General features: G+C 37.3%; 1 protein-coding gene across 1 annotated transcript in view; it reads left to right on the top strand.

Annotated features, from left to right (window-relative positions):
* The first annotated feature begins 502 nt into the window (after positions 1 to 502).
* antxr2a (ANTXR cell adhesion molecule 2a) overlaps positions 503 to 14866 on the top strand; it is a 44635-nt gene continuing 30271 nt past the window's right edge. The window contains exons 1-10 of the mRNA XM_084113924.1: positions 503 to 1006; positions 2619 to 2690; positions 4653 to 4724; positions 4959 to 5040; positions 5394 to 5498; positions 5581 to 5649; positions 5920 to 6000; positions 9716 to 9776; positions 9908 to 10003; positions 11155 to 11224. Coding sequence (XP_083970050.1) covers positions 879 to 1006; positions 2619 to 2690; positions 4653 to 4724; positions 4959 to 5040; positions 5394 to 5498; positions 5581 to 5649; positions 5920 to 6000; positions 9716 to 9776; positions 9908 to 10003; positions 11155 to 11224 — 836 coding nt within the window. The 5' untranslated portion in view covers positions 503 to 878. The remainder of the gene's footprint in view (positions 1007 to 2618; positions 2691 to 4652; positions 4725 to 4958; positions 5041 to 5393; positions 5499 to 5580; positions 5650 to 5919; positions 6001 to 9715; positions 9777 to 9907; positions 10004 to 11154; positions 11225 to 14866) is intronic.

Here is a 14866-nt window from a genome sequence, read left to right as displayed (position 1 = left end):
AATACATTAAATTTAAATTAATTAATAATTTAATAATAAAACGTAATAATTTAAATTTTCTTCATACAAGGCTAATTTTACGTAAAGCCACAGATGTTGTGAAGCAAAAAAAAAAAAAAAAAAAACCTGGTAGAGTTACAAATGTTATAAACCAGGAAGTGGTTTTTATAGAAGTGGTTTTCTATTTCAGTATGGTATCGAATCTGTTAGCTTATATCTGCTTGGTTTCTTCAATCACAACCTCTTTTGATAATTTACCAGATTTGGTGTGAATACATTATCTTCAGGGCTTATTTTATTAACATAAAAATTTCCCCACGCAGATTACACAAAACATGACTCAAGGCCGCTCATATCTTGCCACATAGGCCTTCAGGAGTCAACAGTCAATACAATCAGTATCCCACAGAAAAGAAAGCAATGTGCCTTTTATAGTCCTATTCAAATACACATCCTGTTTGAAGATCACAGCTGCAAAACAGCATTTTGACCTCAAAACACTGTTGAACATCTGGGCGGACGCGCATGCGCATCTAAAATTAGGTGAAGAACTCGAACTCGCAAGCAACTTTTCAAACAATTATGTTGCTCTGCCTTTTTCCTGTTATAAAAAGGTGACAGCAGCCAGTCAGTTTAGGGGTGGCGTAAAACGGATAAGTGAAGAAATCAGATGTAGTGACGTTGCATATGCTATTTCACAGGAAGAAGTTGAACTTTTCTGCAACGCTATAAAGTGGAGCATGTTGCTCCAGACCGGCGGACACAGCGCTTTTGTTTTGAAACTTACATTGCTTTTATGCCTCTTTATATAAGAAAACGTCATTCAAGTCGGGTTTAGGACCATTTTTATGATTTTTATCCTGCGGATGTAACTCACCATGACAAAGGCAACCCTCGAGACCGTGGCAACCACGGCGACGCTTTTCTTCTGTTTATGTTTTTCATCTTTTAAAGCAGACATCCCTTCTTGCCACGGTGCCTACGACCTTTACTTTGTTTTAGATCGGTAAGTAACGTTACTCGGAAATTGAAATGTATTTCAAGACAAAATCTACTTATGGTGCTCAGACTTACTGTTTATATAGGGTTGCATATTGTTTACACGATACATAGACTCGTATTTGTTGGTAAAGGTGTGAATAATGTCCAATAACTGTCCGTGTCAGCTATTTCACAGTTTGACCTAATTTTACATGTGTGTCAGTCACTACTGGCGACCAGCACCATCCAGGGGCCACACAGCAAGACACTTGGCTTACACAGTTTTGATTGTGTGCAGAGGAGAAACGCTGTCATCTTCTGTTTCTTGATTGTGACTATTCATTTATGTCTTTCTGTAAGAGATGTAGGCCTACACTAGTTCAATAAGTCTATCTATCTATCTATCTATCTATCTATCTATCTATCTATCTATCTATCTATCTATCTATCTATCTGTATGTTTAATGTACACAAGTTCAAAAAGACTAACTGGCTATCTGCTTGTCTGTCTGCCTGTCATCTTTATCTGTAATGTTTCATATTAAATTACAGTTACACCCTTTTGAGAATAGTTGTTGGCCTCTGTGCAGTCCACAGGATGATGGCACTGATATGCTCTTTGCTCTTTTTAAAGAACTGAGAGCAGCACAGAAATAGGCAGGCATAATGAATGACCAGTCAAAGACTAGCAGATCCGGCCTTCAGTTTCTGTGCCCGGAATGAAACTTGCCTTCACACCTCCAGATCATTCCTTATATTAAATGTGGTTTGATGTTCTCTGATGGTCCCACTAAAGCGTATAGATTCTCTGACCTTGGCTTGATATACAAAGAAGAAGACAATGCATAAAAAATTATTTTCTAATTACCTATCGCTTGTGTTTTATGTTCTCAGCACATGCAGAGTGGACTATAATTATTAGTTCATTACCTTGTAGCTATTACATCAAGGGCACATTTTACACACCTTTTTTCATTCAAGACACTGCATTGCGTTGAAGTTAATGTCGCAGAAGTCCACTTTCATGGATTTTATGTTGTGAAATGTACAGATTTCTCAATAATTATTGAGAAATTATTATGAAAGCTACAGTTGCATTTTGGCTATGCGTTCATTGATAGCTCTGCTTGATTTTATGTTGATTTGTGTGGTGCCACTGTATTTGCTCTGGCTTTTGAGTCCTAGCTTGGCAAAAGTTGTGTGTAAATATTTTTTTAAATATTGAAAATATTTCACAATATTACTGTATTTTTCATAAAATAAATGTAGCCTTGGTGAGCATAATAGACTTATATAATAGCAAATATGTTAGCATGGACATCGGCCACTGACTGGTAGCTTGATGTTTGGTGTTGGAGTGCTGCTGGGAACTGAAGTGGTTAGCAGTTGTAATAAAGTGCCGTGACTCAGTTTGTGTTGTGTGTTGGATGTAGACAGACTCCATAATTTCTCTGAGATACACAAGAATTAACACTGAAGTGTAGCTGACTCAGCCTCTTTGCCACAGTGTAATCAACAGCACAACTCTTGCAGTAACCACATGAAGACATTTGACTTGATTTAAGTATAATTGCCTCAAAGCATTTTTTTTTTTTTTTTTTTTTAATGCTGACACTGTTTTTCATGCTTTGTTACAGATCTTCAAGCGTGGGGGAACACTGGGGTCAGATCTATGGCTTCGTCAAAAATCTTACAGAGAGATTTGTGAGGTAAATATTATTGCTTTATTTTCTTTTATTGTTTTGTCAAGTCAGTTGTACAGTAATGATTCTGAATGTAACTCCCAATCCACCACATCAAAGGAAGTCAGCCATAACAACTTGAATCAAAGCTAAATGCTAATTTGGCCACACAACATCTACACATCTGGTTCTGAGATGGCCCTACAGTGGGGGGACTAAATGTATAAAAAAAAAAAAAAATCGCCAGATGAATGTGAACTTATGTAACGTTGACTCAATGTATGTGCCAGTACAGACGGTAGCGACCTAGCCAGAAGAAAGCAGTCTGCTTGAGAAAATAGCAAAGGGAGCAGGTGGGAGTGGGTGGCAAGGAGGCTCAGTCTTCTGGGCTGTGAGAATGGCCATTTGCACTGCAACCATCCAACAGCACACTTATCCCTCACACATGAAAGGAGAAGACGCAGCCAATGTACTTTAAGTCATGAGTGCAGGAAGACCAGTGCAGTCTGCCATAGACTTTGATGGTCTTCTGTTGTGCCATGTGGTCTGTTTTTAAGCGTTGAATGGACCTGGTGTATAATATCTTTAAGAAAAATATCTCGAAAAGCTGTGCAAAGGGTTCCCGTGTTGTTTAATGGTGTAATAAGGGACCAACCCGAAAGATGACACAAGTAGTTTACAACACGTCTTTATGTCTTCAGGAACATTCAAGGTCAGTTCCTTTTCAGGGCAATTATTTGTTCACGCAGGGCATCGTAATACCATTTGGCGATTCATTGTTATATTTATCACTCAATCAGCCTGTGAAATGTTCAGTCCTCCTGCCTGTTCTTCATTTGTTTTTTGTTACCAAAATGGGGCTGCTTGAACACATTTGGATGTTCTCCCTGAGTATCTCATGTGGGGGATGGTTGTGGATTGGATGTCATTCTGAGTGAGAAAAAGCAGCACCTCTCCTTATGCTTAGTCCTGAGACCTGACTTCAAATGTGTAGAGAAACCCAACATGTTCCTATGCTGTATCAGATTTCATGACAGAATGTTGTGAAAAAGACCAACTGCTTCATTGAAATGTACTTGTCATTATCAGCTATACATTTTTTTGTCAGATTATGTATCAGTTCCCTCTGAGAAAAAAAAAAAATGTTATTCCAATATCATTAAGAAACAAAATCCCTGTTTTTTGTAAACCAGCAGTTTTGTAAATGCATGATAGCATTAGTGTTGTTATTGTTAACTAAAACTAAAACTATTGAAATAACTGAAATAAAATAAAATGTTGCTTTGGCAACTAACTGAAATGAAATGCTTAAGTTGAATTGTTAAAATGACTAAAGCTAAAGCTGAAAAAAAAGATAAATAGAAAAACAAACAAATACAAAAATAAAAAATAAAAGCAATTTCAAAAATGGAATACATTTTGAATCGCATGAACAAAGAAACATATCATAATTAATGTCGTTATTGTACTTTTTGAAAATTGCATCACTGTTTTCCAGAAATATCGTGTGGCTGCATGTTTGTCCTATTCGTATTGCGAAAGGTAGGAGGAATAAATATAGGAAGCGACAGGTATAAATATAATCACCAACAGGATGTATGCATGAATCACACATGACAACCTGTTTCCTGTCTATATATCAATTAATCACTTCCTTGGTCCAAGCAGAAGAGGGTTTTTTCCCAGTCACAAGCTTTTATTAGCTTGTCACATTGGCTATCTTACTCATAAACAAACTGATGATTGTGAAAGGAACATGAGGACAGCAAGACTTTCAACATCACAGGATTTCTCTGATATAATCATTTGCACCAATGCTTGTATTTAGCTTTATTATTAAAGTATACATATATAAGTCACTTCTGAAGAGCTTTTTTACTGTGGTACAAAAAAGAGATGTGTATAACTAGAATGTGCAGCTGTACTTGATTTTCCATTTGTCACTCATCTACAGCGTTTTTCCATTTTTCTCATATTTTTTCATTCCAGTCCAAATATGCGAGTGTCCTTCATAGTGTTTTCATCAAAAGCAGAGTTTCTGTTACGGCTCACTGGAGACAGGTATGGAATCAGGCTTGCATGAATTATTTGCAGTCCCTAGTGTAAGAAAGCTAGTAACACGCCATGTGTTTGTGTTGTATAGTACATTAAAGACGAGTACATATTTATAGTTTAAAGGTTTCCTTCATTTGTAGATGGGGTTCAATGACTCTTTAACATGACCATGACATCATATTGCATGCACATACACATACACTCACACTCATCAGAATATTTCTTGCTTTTCATTATCAGGGGAAAAATTAATGAGGGCCTGAAGATTTTAAATGAGGTCAATCCAGCAGGAGAAACCTATATGCATGAAGGAATGAAATTGGTAAATATATGAACAGACTCAAATATATGAACAGTGGAATGAAATGTGCATTTTTACAATTAATTTATCTAAAAAAGATGTATTTCCTGTACTTCAGTCTTTTACTAGAATAAACAAAATAAAACTGTAAACTGATTGGTTCCCCTCGTGACCATGATAAGGCATAATTACATCTATCTAAATAAACACACCACATTCAGTGTCCTGAATCTGGGCTCAAGTCTTTATTACAATGATAGATACATTATATATTTTTATATATTTATATAAATTACTGTGCATTTTTATCCCTGCAGTTTTTGAGAAAATTAAGTTTCTACCAATACAACTTTATAACCCCTTCTTCTTTCCAGGCAAATGAACAAATGAAAGAACAACTTAAAAAGTCCTCTAGTATCATTGTGGCCTTAACTGATGGAAAGCTTGATCCATATATCTATAAACTCACTAAGGATGAGGTGAGCTGTTATCTAACACTTTACATATTTTTATACTTTTATAGCAACAAATGATTGTTATGACTGTATGTTGTGTTTATAGGCTGTTATAGCAAGGAATCATGGAGCTCGTGTGTACTGTGTTGGCGTAAAGGACTTTGATGAAGAACAGGTAATGTTGGCATTCCAGCAGATTTTAAAATAATGTGCATACTACATGCATGCACAGAATCTATTTGCAAATAACACTTCAAATGCTCTCTAAAGCTCCACCAAGTGCAGGGGTTTTGCAGAGTTGCCTGTAATTGCAGGACTGCTGCTCTTTTCCTGTTTCTGTAGCAATGACAAACTGAGTTAAAGGAGAGGAAATGTCAGCTCATTTTTTTTTTCTTGCTTGGCTATCAGCCCTGTTATTATTATCTTTCTATTTGCCTGCCAACAGCTCGCCGATGTGGCTGATAATAAGGAGCAAGTGTTCCCAGTCAAAGGAGGCTTTCATGCTCTCAAAGGCATCGTTAATTCGGTAAGTTCTCCATGCCAGGTGCTCCCATCCCAAAAGGTGTGATAAATGCCTCTGTGGTTTTAGTCCAGGAGTTCTCAAAGTGGGCAAAAAAATGTAGGTCCCTATGATTTCCACAATGCAGAAATGTATAATGCGGAATGTCACATAATTTGGCAAATTTTGGATTAATACATCAAATGTACACTTAAAGGGTTAGTTCACCCAAAAAGGAAAATTCTGTCATTAATTACTCACCCTCATGTCATTCCAAACCCGTAAGATCTGTTCTGCGTATAAAGCGATTTTGTCTCATCAGAAAGTTTTGACTAAACAGCTCAATTCATATAAATTAGTTTTACAATCTCTTTATGAACTTTTTGAAGCGTCAAAGTGGTAGTTGCATAGCTGTCAATGGAGGGACAGAAAGCATTTCATCAAAAAGATCTTCATTTGTGTGACAAAGATGAACAAAAGTATTACGGGTTTGGAACGCCATGAGGGTAATCAAATGATGACAGAATTTTCATTTTTGTTGAACTAACCCTTTAATTAAATTGTGATATGCATTAGCGTCTGTGAATATTAAAGCTCAAAAAGACTGCTATTTAAATATGAAGTCTGCATGTTCTGTTCTGCTCTGTTCTGCACGTCTAGTTCATGTTCTCTGTGTGAATGAGCGCCACAGGCAAGCATTTTCACATACTCAAGCACGCAAGATGCTCTTGGTGTTTTTAGCGTCTGCCGTCTCACTATATAAGGACATGAACACATGTACTTCATTTCCAGAGCTGTTTTGAGAGTCACTTCCGCATTTCATTTCATAAAACTATCGTCATATCATATGCACACAGAAACTCAAAGGTATTCACGACAACCCGTCAAAATAAAGGTTCGGTTTAACTTGAAGAAATGATATCAGAAATATATTGTTATTGCACCGTATAATGTACTTCTCACAGTAATAATAAATAAAAATTAAGGAATAATCACAATTTTTCGTCCATGTTTTAATATAATTTAATTTAAGAAATGCGGCACTTTGCCACAATATAAAATGAAATATTACTTTTTCATTTGATTACATTTTTAAAAGATTAAATCTTTGAAATATTAGCCTTCATTTCATTATTGCCTTTTTGACAGTAAATTTGTATTAAAATCACTGTTATAATTATGAGGGGGTCTTTGGAAAATGTTCTCCCGTCTAAGGGGTCCCTGGCCCCAAAAAGTTTGAGAGCCCCTGTTTTAGTCGACTAAGACAGATCCATTCTTAAGCAATCATTTAGCCGACAATTTCTTTAAAGAGACTTGCACTAGACTTATCATGTGAACAGCCCCTTGGAGCAAAAAGGGGTTAAGTGCCTTACTCAAGGGAAAAATGCTGAGAGAAACTACAACAAGCCCATGTTTTAACCCTTAAGCCACCCCAGTACTGAACTAAAATAGACCATTTTGTCTATATCTTGTGTTCTTTGATATGGACATATTTTTGCAGTTAAAAATTGGCTTCAGACAGATGCATGATGCTAAAGCAGTCCAGATTTGTTTTTTGACTAAAGTAAAGTTTTTAAAAATGCTGTTTTGCAAAGCAACTTTATAAAATATAGCTTTTGAAAGCTCTAGCACTAGGTTGTATATTGTTGGTTATAAAGGACTCTGTGCAATAATGTGTTTGTGAAGCGGATTCATCTTACACAAGTCTGTTGACAATTCATTTGTGATACTTTCCATTTGCTTCATGATGCTTTGAAGTGTTCCTTGTCATGGCATTTACCGATGATGCGGTTTAACATTGTAAACATGGTTCGAAGACTGAACATCATCTGCCATCAGTAAACCATCAACAGCTGAGGTCAGTGTTGTTGAACATGGGTGTGTTGTTTTGTGACCACAGGAATCAGTTTCTGGGATATTTTTCAGGTTTAGTCATGCAAGACAAAAGACTGGACCTCCTTCTAATTTATTGTTTTGTTCAGAAAAGAGATATTGAAAAAGGCCTATCGTCTCGTTACTTAGTTAGCTTGTTTGGCCAAATGGAGTTTCAGGCCCAGCAAAACATAGGCATTCTCTAGTGATTAGTAATCTTGGAGGCTGGGCTAGTTGGCCTCATGTTGCTCTCTGCTCAGATTTCCAGGATTTGAGATCATCTGTGCAGCTTTGCAGTCCGGGGCTAAAGTAGACTTAACAGAGATTTTGCAAAAAGCAAAAGCCTAAAGAATAGATTTATTCAGGCCTATTTCAATATTCCAAGAATGTTTTGATTGATGGTAGTTTTTTTATATATTTTGTGGCCATATCATAATATTTGCATGATATGGTTGACTGGTGCATATCTACTCTACTGTTCAAACATTTGGGGTCAGTAAGAATTTTTTTTTTTTACAGAAATTTACTATTGCTCAAAGAGACAGAAAGAACTAAGCATGTTTTTCTCAGTAAAATACATAATGTTGACCCAATGGTGATGTGAAAGGGAAAGATTTTGCGGTCAGATGAGGTCAAGAATATTTTCAGCCAAATTTGTAGTGCTAATTCTCACACCACTGACACCTCGGCTCCTATACATCATACAGTGAAGTCATGACAGTATCATGCAGTGGTGCCGTTAGAGAAGAATGTCAAAGCAAAACACTGGAGAATACTGAAGCTTGGAGAAAAAAAAACTCTTTCAGCAGGATGGTGATACAAACACAAGTCCAAGTGAAAAAAGGTCAGTCCATTAGAGAATTTGTGGCACTGCAAGAATGTGATGGATGGATGATGGATGGATAGATAGATAGATGGATGCTCTATTGCTTCAAATCTCTATATGGATGGATGGATGGATGGATGGATGGATGGATGGATTGGTGCTCTAATGCTTTAAATCTATTTGTCTATCTAGCTATATAAATAGATGATAGATAGATAGATAGATAGATAGATAGATAGATTTGTCTATCTAGATGGATGGATGGATGGATAGATGAATACTCTGATGCTTTAAGTCTATATAGATGGATGGATGGATGGATAGATAGATGGATGCTCTAATGCTTTAAATCTATCTGTCTATCCAAATAGATAGATAGATGGTTGGTTGGATGGATGCTCTGATGCTTTAAGTCTATTCCTGTGTATAGATACCTGTCAGAGAAAATAAGTTGAAACGTCTTGCGATGAACCTTCCTTGTATCATGCCGTCTCATAACTCATTAAAGAGCCATAAAGACCATCCTGAGTATTTTTCAGCCTTGACGTTTATTCAGTGTTCCTTCTCCCCTTTAATGATAGCAGAGTTTATCAGGTGTCATATTCAATCAGCCTGTTTTATACGTGTCCTCCACTTCAGTCTGAAGCCTCATCTCCGCTGCAGGTGATTCGGAGGACCATATCTTTCTGTTAATGTTGTCTTTTTGCCTATTGTGTACAGAGATTTGCATAGTTTGTCCTCTGTTGATTTATGTGGATGATGGGAGAGGCGATGGTGGCCTCTCACAGGCCTGTTTATATGATAATGTCAGCCTGCAATCTCTAATAGAGCTGAAGAGGGAAAATGGCACCGCATAATTTCCCCATAACGGCTGACACGGGTCTATCCCACACCGCACTGTATGTGATGCTCGTCTCATTGAGCTTGATTTGGCATAGCAAACATCTCCGGCGTGAATGCTAAAGACCCGGACACTGTGATAGCTGATATAGTGATTCAGCAGTGACAAGTACTGATTTGAATAAATATTTTTTTATCATTCAGATCCTCAAGCAATCATGCACAGAGATCCTAACAGTGGAGCCATCCAGCGTCTGCGTGAACCGTAAGCATTTCAAGGGCTTTTACAGCTCAGGGTGGATGAAATTGCCTGTGTGTGTGTGTATGTGGTCGTTGATTTGGGTGAACGCCCAGGAGTGCTTCTCATTATGTCCTCATCTGGTTTACATACCACAGAGTCCTTTGACATTGTTTTAAGAGGGAACGGGTTCACACTGGGAAGACAACCAGGAGGAGTTGTCTGCAGTTTCATAGTGGATGGGGTTACTTACAGTAAGTATGATTATGCCACATATATTGCCCTTAGTCTTACCCTCAAGCTTGATATGACATTGCATAGATAAAGCCAACTGATAAAAGAGAGATGTTGTGTCTGAGAGTCAGTTGTATCATACAGAAACTGACACGCTGGTCACACCTAGGATGCAATGCACCTAAGTTGCAAGACGTTTTGTGGCTTAACTGTCACTTCAGGTTACTAAAGACAGAATAAGATACTCAACTAGACCAACAAATATTTAAATCAGTGGTTCTTAACCAGGGGTCCACTGGGGACCTTAGCAAACTTCCAAAAGAGCTGCAGGATGACATAAAATTATTTAAATTAATATTAATATAATTGCTATTATTAATACATTCAAACAATCTAACTTAACTAAAATGCTCTGTTTATGATGGAAAGACAAAATCATTGACACTCCCAGTTTCAGTTAAAATATTATAATTTTTATATTATATATCAAAAATGTTGAGAACCTCTCATCTAAAGCAACAATATTTTCGTGCTAAATTTTCTCAAAGGGATTGAAAATTTTTCCCCAAAATTTTAAAATTCTGTCATTTACTCATTTAACGTTGTTCCAAACCTGTATGACTTTCTTTATTCTATGAAACACAAATGAAGATTTGCTTTGCTTTATTTGTTGTCCATACAGTGAAAGCCAAGGGGGTCCAAAACTATATTTGACACCACTGACTTTCATTGTATCAAGACATTTTTCAATACATCTTCATTTGTGTTTCACAGAATAAAGAAAGTCATACAGGTTTGGAACGACACAAGGGTGAGTAAATTATCTTTTTTGTGTGTGTGAATTGTTCCTTTAAATGTGTACAACAGTCATATATATGGTTTTTCATGAGCAGTCATATGCTATAAGTTCACTATACTCTGCTCTTTAGTGCTGTCCCTATCAGACACGGAATGGTGTTTCCTTTAAGAGTGCAAAACCATTAGACGACAGATCCCCATATGGGATCCACATGTTTGCTCACTGCTATTGTAACCAGACAGGAAATACATAAACGTTTAATTCTGGGTGCCTTCAGCAGTGATGCGGCAAAGGAATAATTTTCAAGTGGGATGAAAAAAACCTAGTTTGGCAACGGATCATAACAAAATCAACTTTCTATTCATTTTGCAGAGGAAAAGCCAAGCAAGGTGCAGGATAACTATGTCCTGTGTCCTGCTCCAGTGCTGTATTCAGTGGAACAGTGAGTATTTATGTTTCATAAAGAAGCATGTGTCATTAAGATCTCCAAATGTACAGAAAGCATGCATTGAAATCAGTTAAATGTATCTTGCATAATTTCAACCCCACTTGACCAGACTGTTACAGCCTATCGTGCATACTTTGAGCTGCAACATTATGACCCATTAAATTATCATGTGATATGCCAGCCTAAAATGTCATGTTACAGCATTATGTTATTGAATTGACTGAGACGCAGCACCCTGTGTAGATCTGGGATTAACTGTGAGCAGCTTGTGTGAAATTATGGTCCGACTTACCCGGGACGTTTGATCCCCTATACGTGGTCGCCGTTCAAAAGGCTTGCTTAATTAACTCTTGGCTGGCAATTGTGACCCATTAAGTAGTTTGCTGCTATGAACGGCTAGTAAACACATCTGGTGGAGGGCTTTAAAAGGATGTGCGACAGATGCACTGATTCCCTTTTCCATGCTCCCATTTAAATAATTCACGATGCATTGACAATAGGCAACCACATAACACCTGCATCATGTCTGAGTGCTAGAAATTTCTCTCTCTGTCTTTTTCTTCCACTCTCTTTTTACCTATCTGTCCAGTTTGCATAGAGAAAACTGCCAATTTCTAGCATTTCGAGGAATGCTACCTAGAAAAACAGTTGTTAATGCCATTTATATCATATTTTCAGACAAACTGTATATGAGTTGTCCTGAACAATCCTTCCTGGAACAGACCACTAGGGAATATCAGAAAGTGTCTTTTCTGAGGCATTTTGGGATTCAAAGGGTCTTTGTGATTCAGTGACGTATCGCCAGATATCAGGGTCTCATCTGCAGCGACAGCTGTTGGTTCGTCAAACCAGGATCAAGGGCATCTGTCAGCCTGCCCATTAGCGCTGGCCGGCCCCGTCCCTTCGAGTCATTGGCTGGAGGGGGTGAGGAACTTTTGTCTGGCAGCAGCATGTCCTCACCTGCGTTTTCACAACAACAGTGGAGTGAGAGAAATAACTGAGGGACAGACCTGACACCTGCCTGCAGCGCGAGTGGTGGAACGTGCCTCATCAATAGTCAATCTGATCTGTCAGGCCGCCATTTTAGTTCCATCTGTGTAGGGGGTGGGAGATGCAGCCAGTTAACATGGCAGCGCTGCCTCCACAGGAGCTCCTACTCTCACTCTGCTAGATGATTAAAAGATGGTTACTCTTTCCAAAATGAAAGGCAATGTTGTACTGAATTGGTTTATTTATTTTTGAATCAAAGTGTGATGTTTTCATATGTGGATATGTCACATTGGATTTTTCACTAGTGCTTGGAAGCTACTTGCCAAGCTACAAACCAATCATAATTCGAATTAGCTAATCTAGATTCAGTCCATTCTTTTGGAAAAGTAGTTCTACTACCATTCAAAGTTTGGGGTCGGTAAGATTTTGTAATGTTTTTCAAAGAAGTCTCTTTTGCTCTCCAAGGCTGCATTTATTTGATCAATTTTTAAAAAAAAATTGCTGTTTACAATGTGCTATTTGTATATAATTTAAAATTAAAAGCTGAATTTTCAGCAGCCATTACTCCAGTCTTCAGTGTCAAATGATCCTTCAGAAATACAGAAATGCTGATTTGGTGCTGCTTAATATTTTTTGTCGATACTTTTGTTTCAGTATTATTTGATGAATATAAAGTTCAAAAGAGCAGCTTTAGTTTGAAATGGAAAATATTCCTAGCATTATAAATGTATTTACTGTAATTTTTGATCAATTTAATGCATTATTTCTAAATAAAAGTATTAATTTATTTTAGAAAGTCTTACTCACCCCAAACTTTTGATTGGTAGTGCATGCTACAAGCTACTAACAAATGGCTTGCCAAATTGAAGCGGCAAAATGTTTTTAATTATTGTAACTGATATCAGTTAATATAATTTATTTTTCTAATCAGAGCAGTTTTAATCTGACACAAAAACAATTAGAAAATGAAATGAAAAGTAGTAGCAGAAATTGTAGTACAGTATATCGCACACAGACGGATTTAAAACTGAATCTAACAGATGTAACTTTGGAAAGTTAAGTCAGACATGCGTGTCATCGGTGCTGATGCATATGTTAGGCCTTCAATAATGCAGGTTGTTCGCTTTTATTTGAAAGGGAAGTTAGAAAGCTCTTAGTGACACCCGTGTCATCCCATTCAGCTAGCTACGTCACGTTCACTTTCCATCAGCATGTGCTTTGTGACAAGGAATCGAACTCGCACACCACTCTCAGTCTCTTGTGGTGCCATGAGGGGCCTTCTGTGATGGCAAGAGCACTTGTGTCCATGTGCTTTAGTTATTCTGCTGAACTTCTGTCACATTTTCTTCTCTGCATTTCTAGACAAAAGAAAACCATTCAATGAGGCAATCAGTTTCAGGAACAGCTTTGTATGTTTAGCACAGGATTCACCTGTTTTCAATATAAATGTAATCTGGAGGCTTTTGGGAATACCTTTTAGAGTGTACCACCAAGTTTCCTCCTTTGATATGCGATGTTCTGTCACGCATTGTGGTTTCAGATTGAATGTTGTCAAGTCTCACAAAGCATCACATAAATATTCCTCCAGAAATGCTTTGTGTCCACTACAAACTGCACAAAAGTGATCTGAGGAATTTTAGACCATCCAGTCAAGTGCAAGGAAATAAAATAATTTAGTCTTAGATCACTTTTCATCCTTCACCAAACATACATATATCCAGCTTGATTAACAACCTGCCTGCCATTTGCATGTATTGAGTATGTCAGCTGAATTAGCCTCTCTTTTCATCCATTCAGCACACGGACCTAGTTAACATGCAAAAAACCCTTTACAAGCTTCCTCCTGCCTCAAGACTAGGTATTTCTAAAGGTAATGACAGTTCAAGCTAATATAATCTAAAAGTCCTCAAGAGACCAAAAAAACTACATTACAGTGCAGTAAGAGATTGTGGTTTGCGCTGTAACAGGAAACACCTTTTAGAAAGTTAGTTCTGCAGTTGGTGGTGTTTGTGAAGGAACCTTAGCTTTGCGCAAGACCCAAACGTTAGTGGAATCTTCGATGTTTGCTGTTGGTAACTCTTTCTCTTCTGTGTCTCTACTGCATCATCATCGGCTCTGCAGACAGTAGCCTGTCTTTTTTACATATTCTCTCATTTTGGGAGGGATCTCAGGCGTTCAGTCAGTCGATTTCCTGCTTGAGGATTCTCATTAGCCCCATGGTAATTGTCTCCTGCATAATAGACATATGGAAATTACAATGCCGTTCATCATTAGTGCTTTAATTGCGAGCCACCTTCAACTCCCTCCACAGTAAATAAGAGAGAATTTCCAACAAATTCTGTAGGAATTAAACTTCAAATAATTCTCATGACACCAGTGAGCATCACTAGTATGTTTTTTCCCCAATTCAGTTTAACTTCTGTTAGTTTTAATTTTGCATGAATTTATTTTAATTTCTGTTTTTTTGGAAGTAAGTATTTTTGTTTAGTTTCGGTATAGATTTTTAGTTTTCTTCCCTTTTTTGCATAACAATTATCCAACACTGCCTATTTTGACACTTGTTTTATCAGAAATTATACTCCAAATAATCCCTAACTAGACTCTTCCCTATTTTAGCTTCCTCTTTTCTGCTGTAACTATCATCAC

Source organism: Abramis brama (genome assembly GCF_963993115.1).
Source record: "Abramis brama genome assembly, chromosome: 5".
In the NCBI taxonomy this organism is placed as follows: Eukaryota; Metazoa; Chordata; class Actinopteri; order Cypriniformes; family Leuciscidae; genus Abramis; species Abramis brama.
The sequence above is the reverse complement of the archived record's forward strand: the minus strand, read 5'-3'. Positions and strand labels throughout refer to the sequence as shown.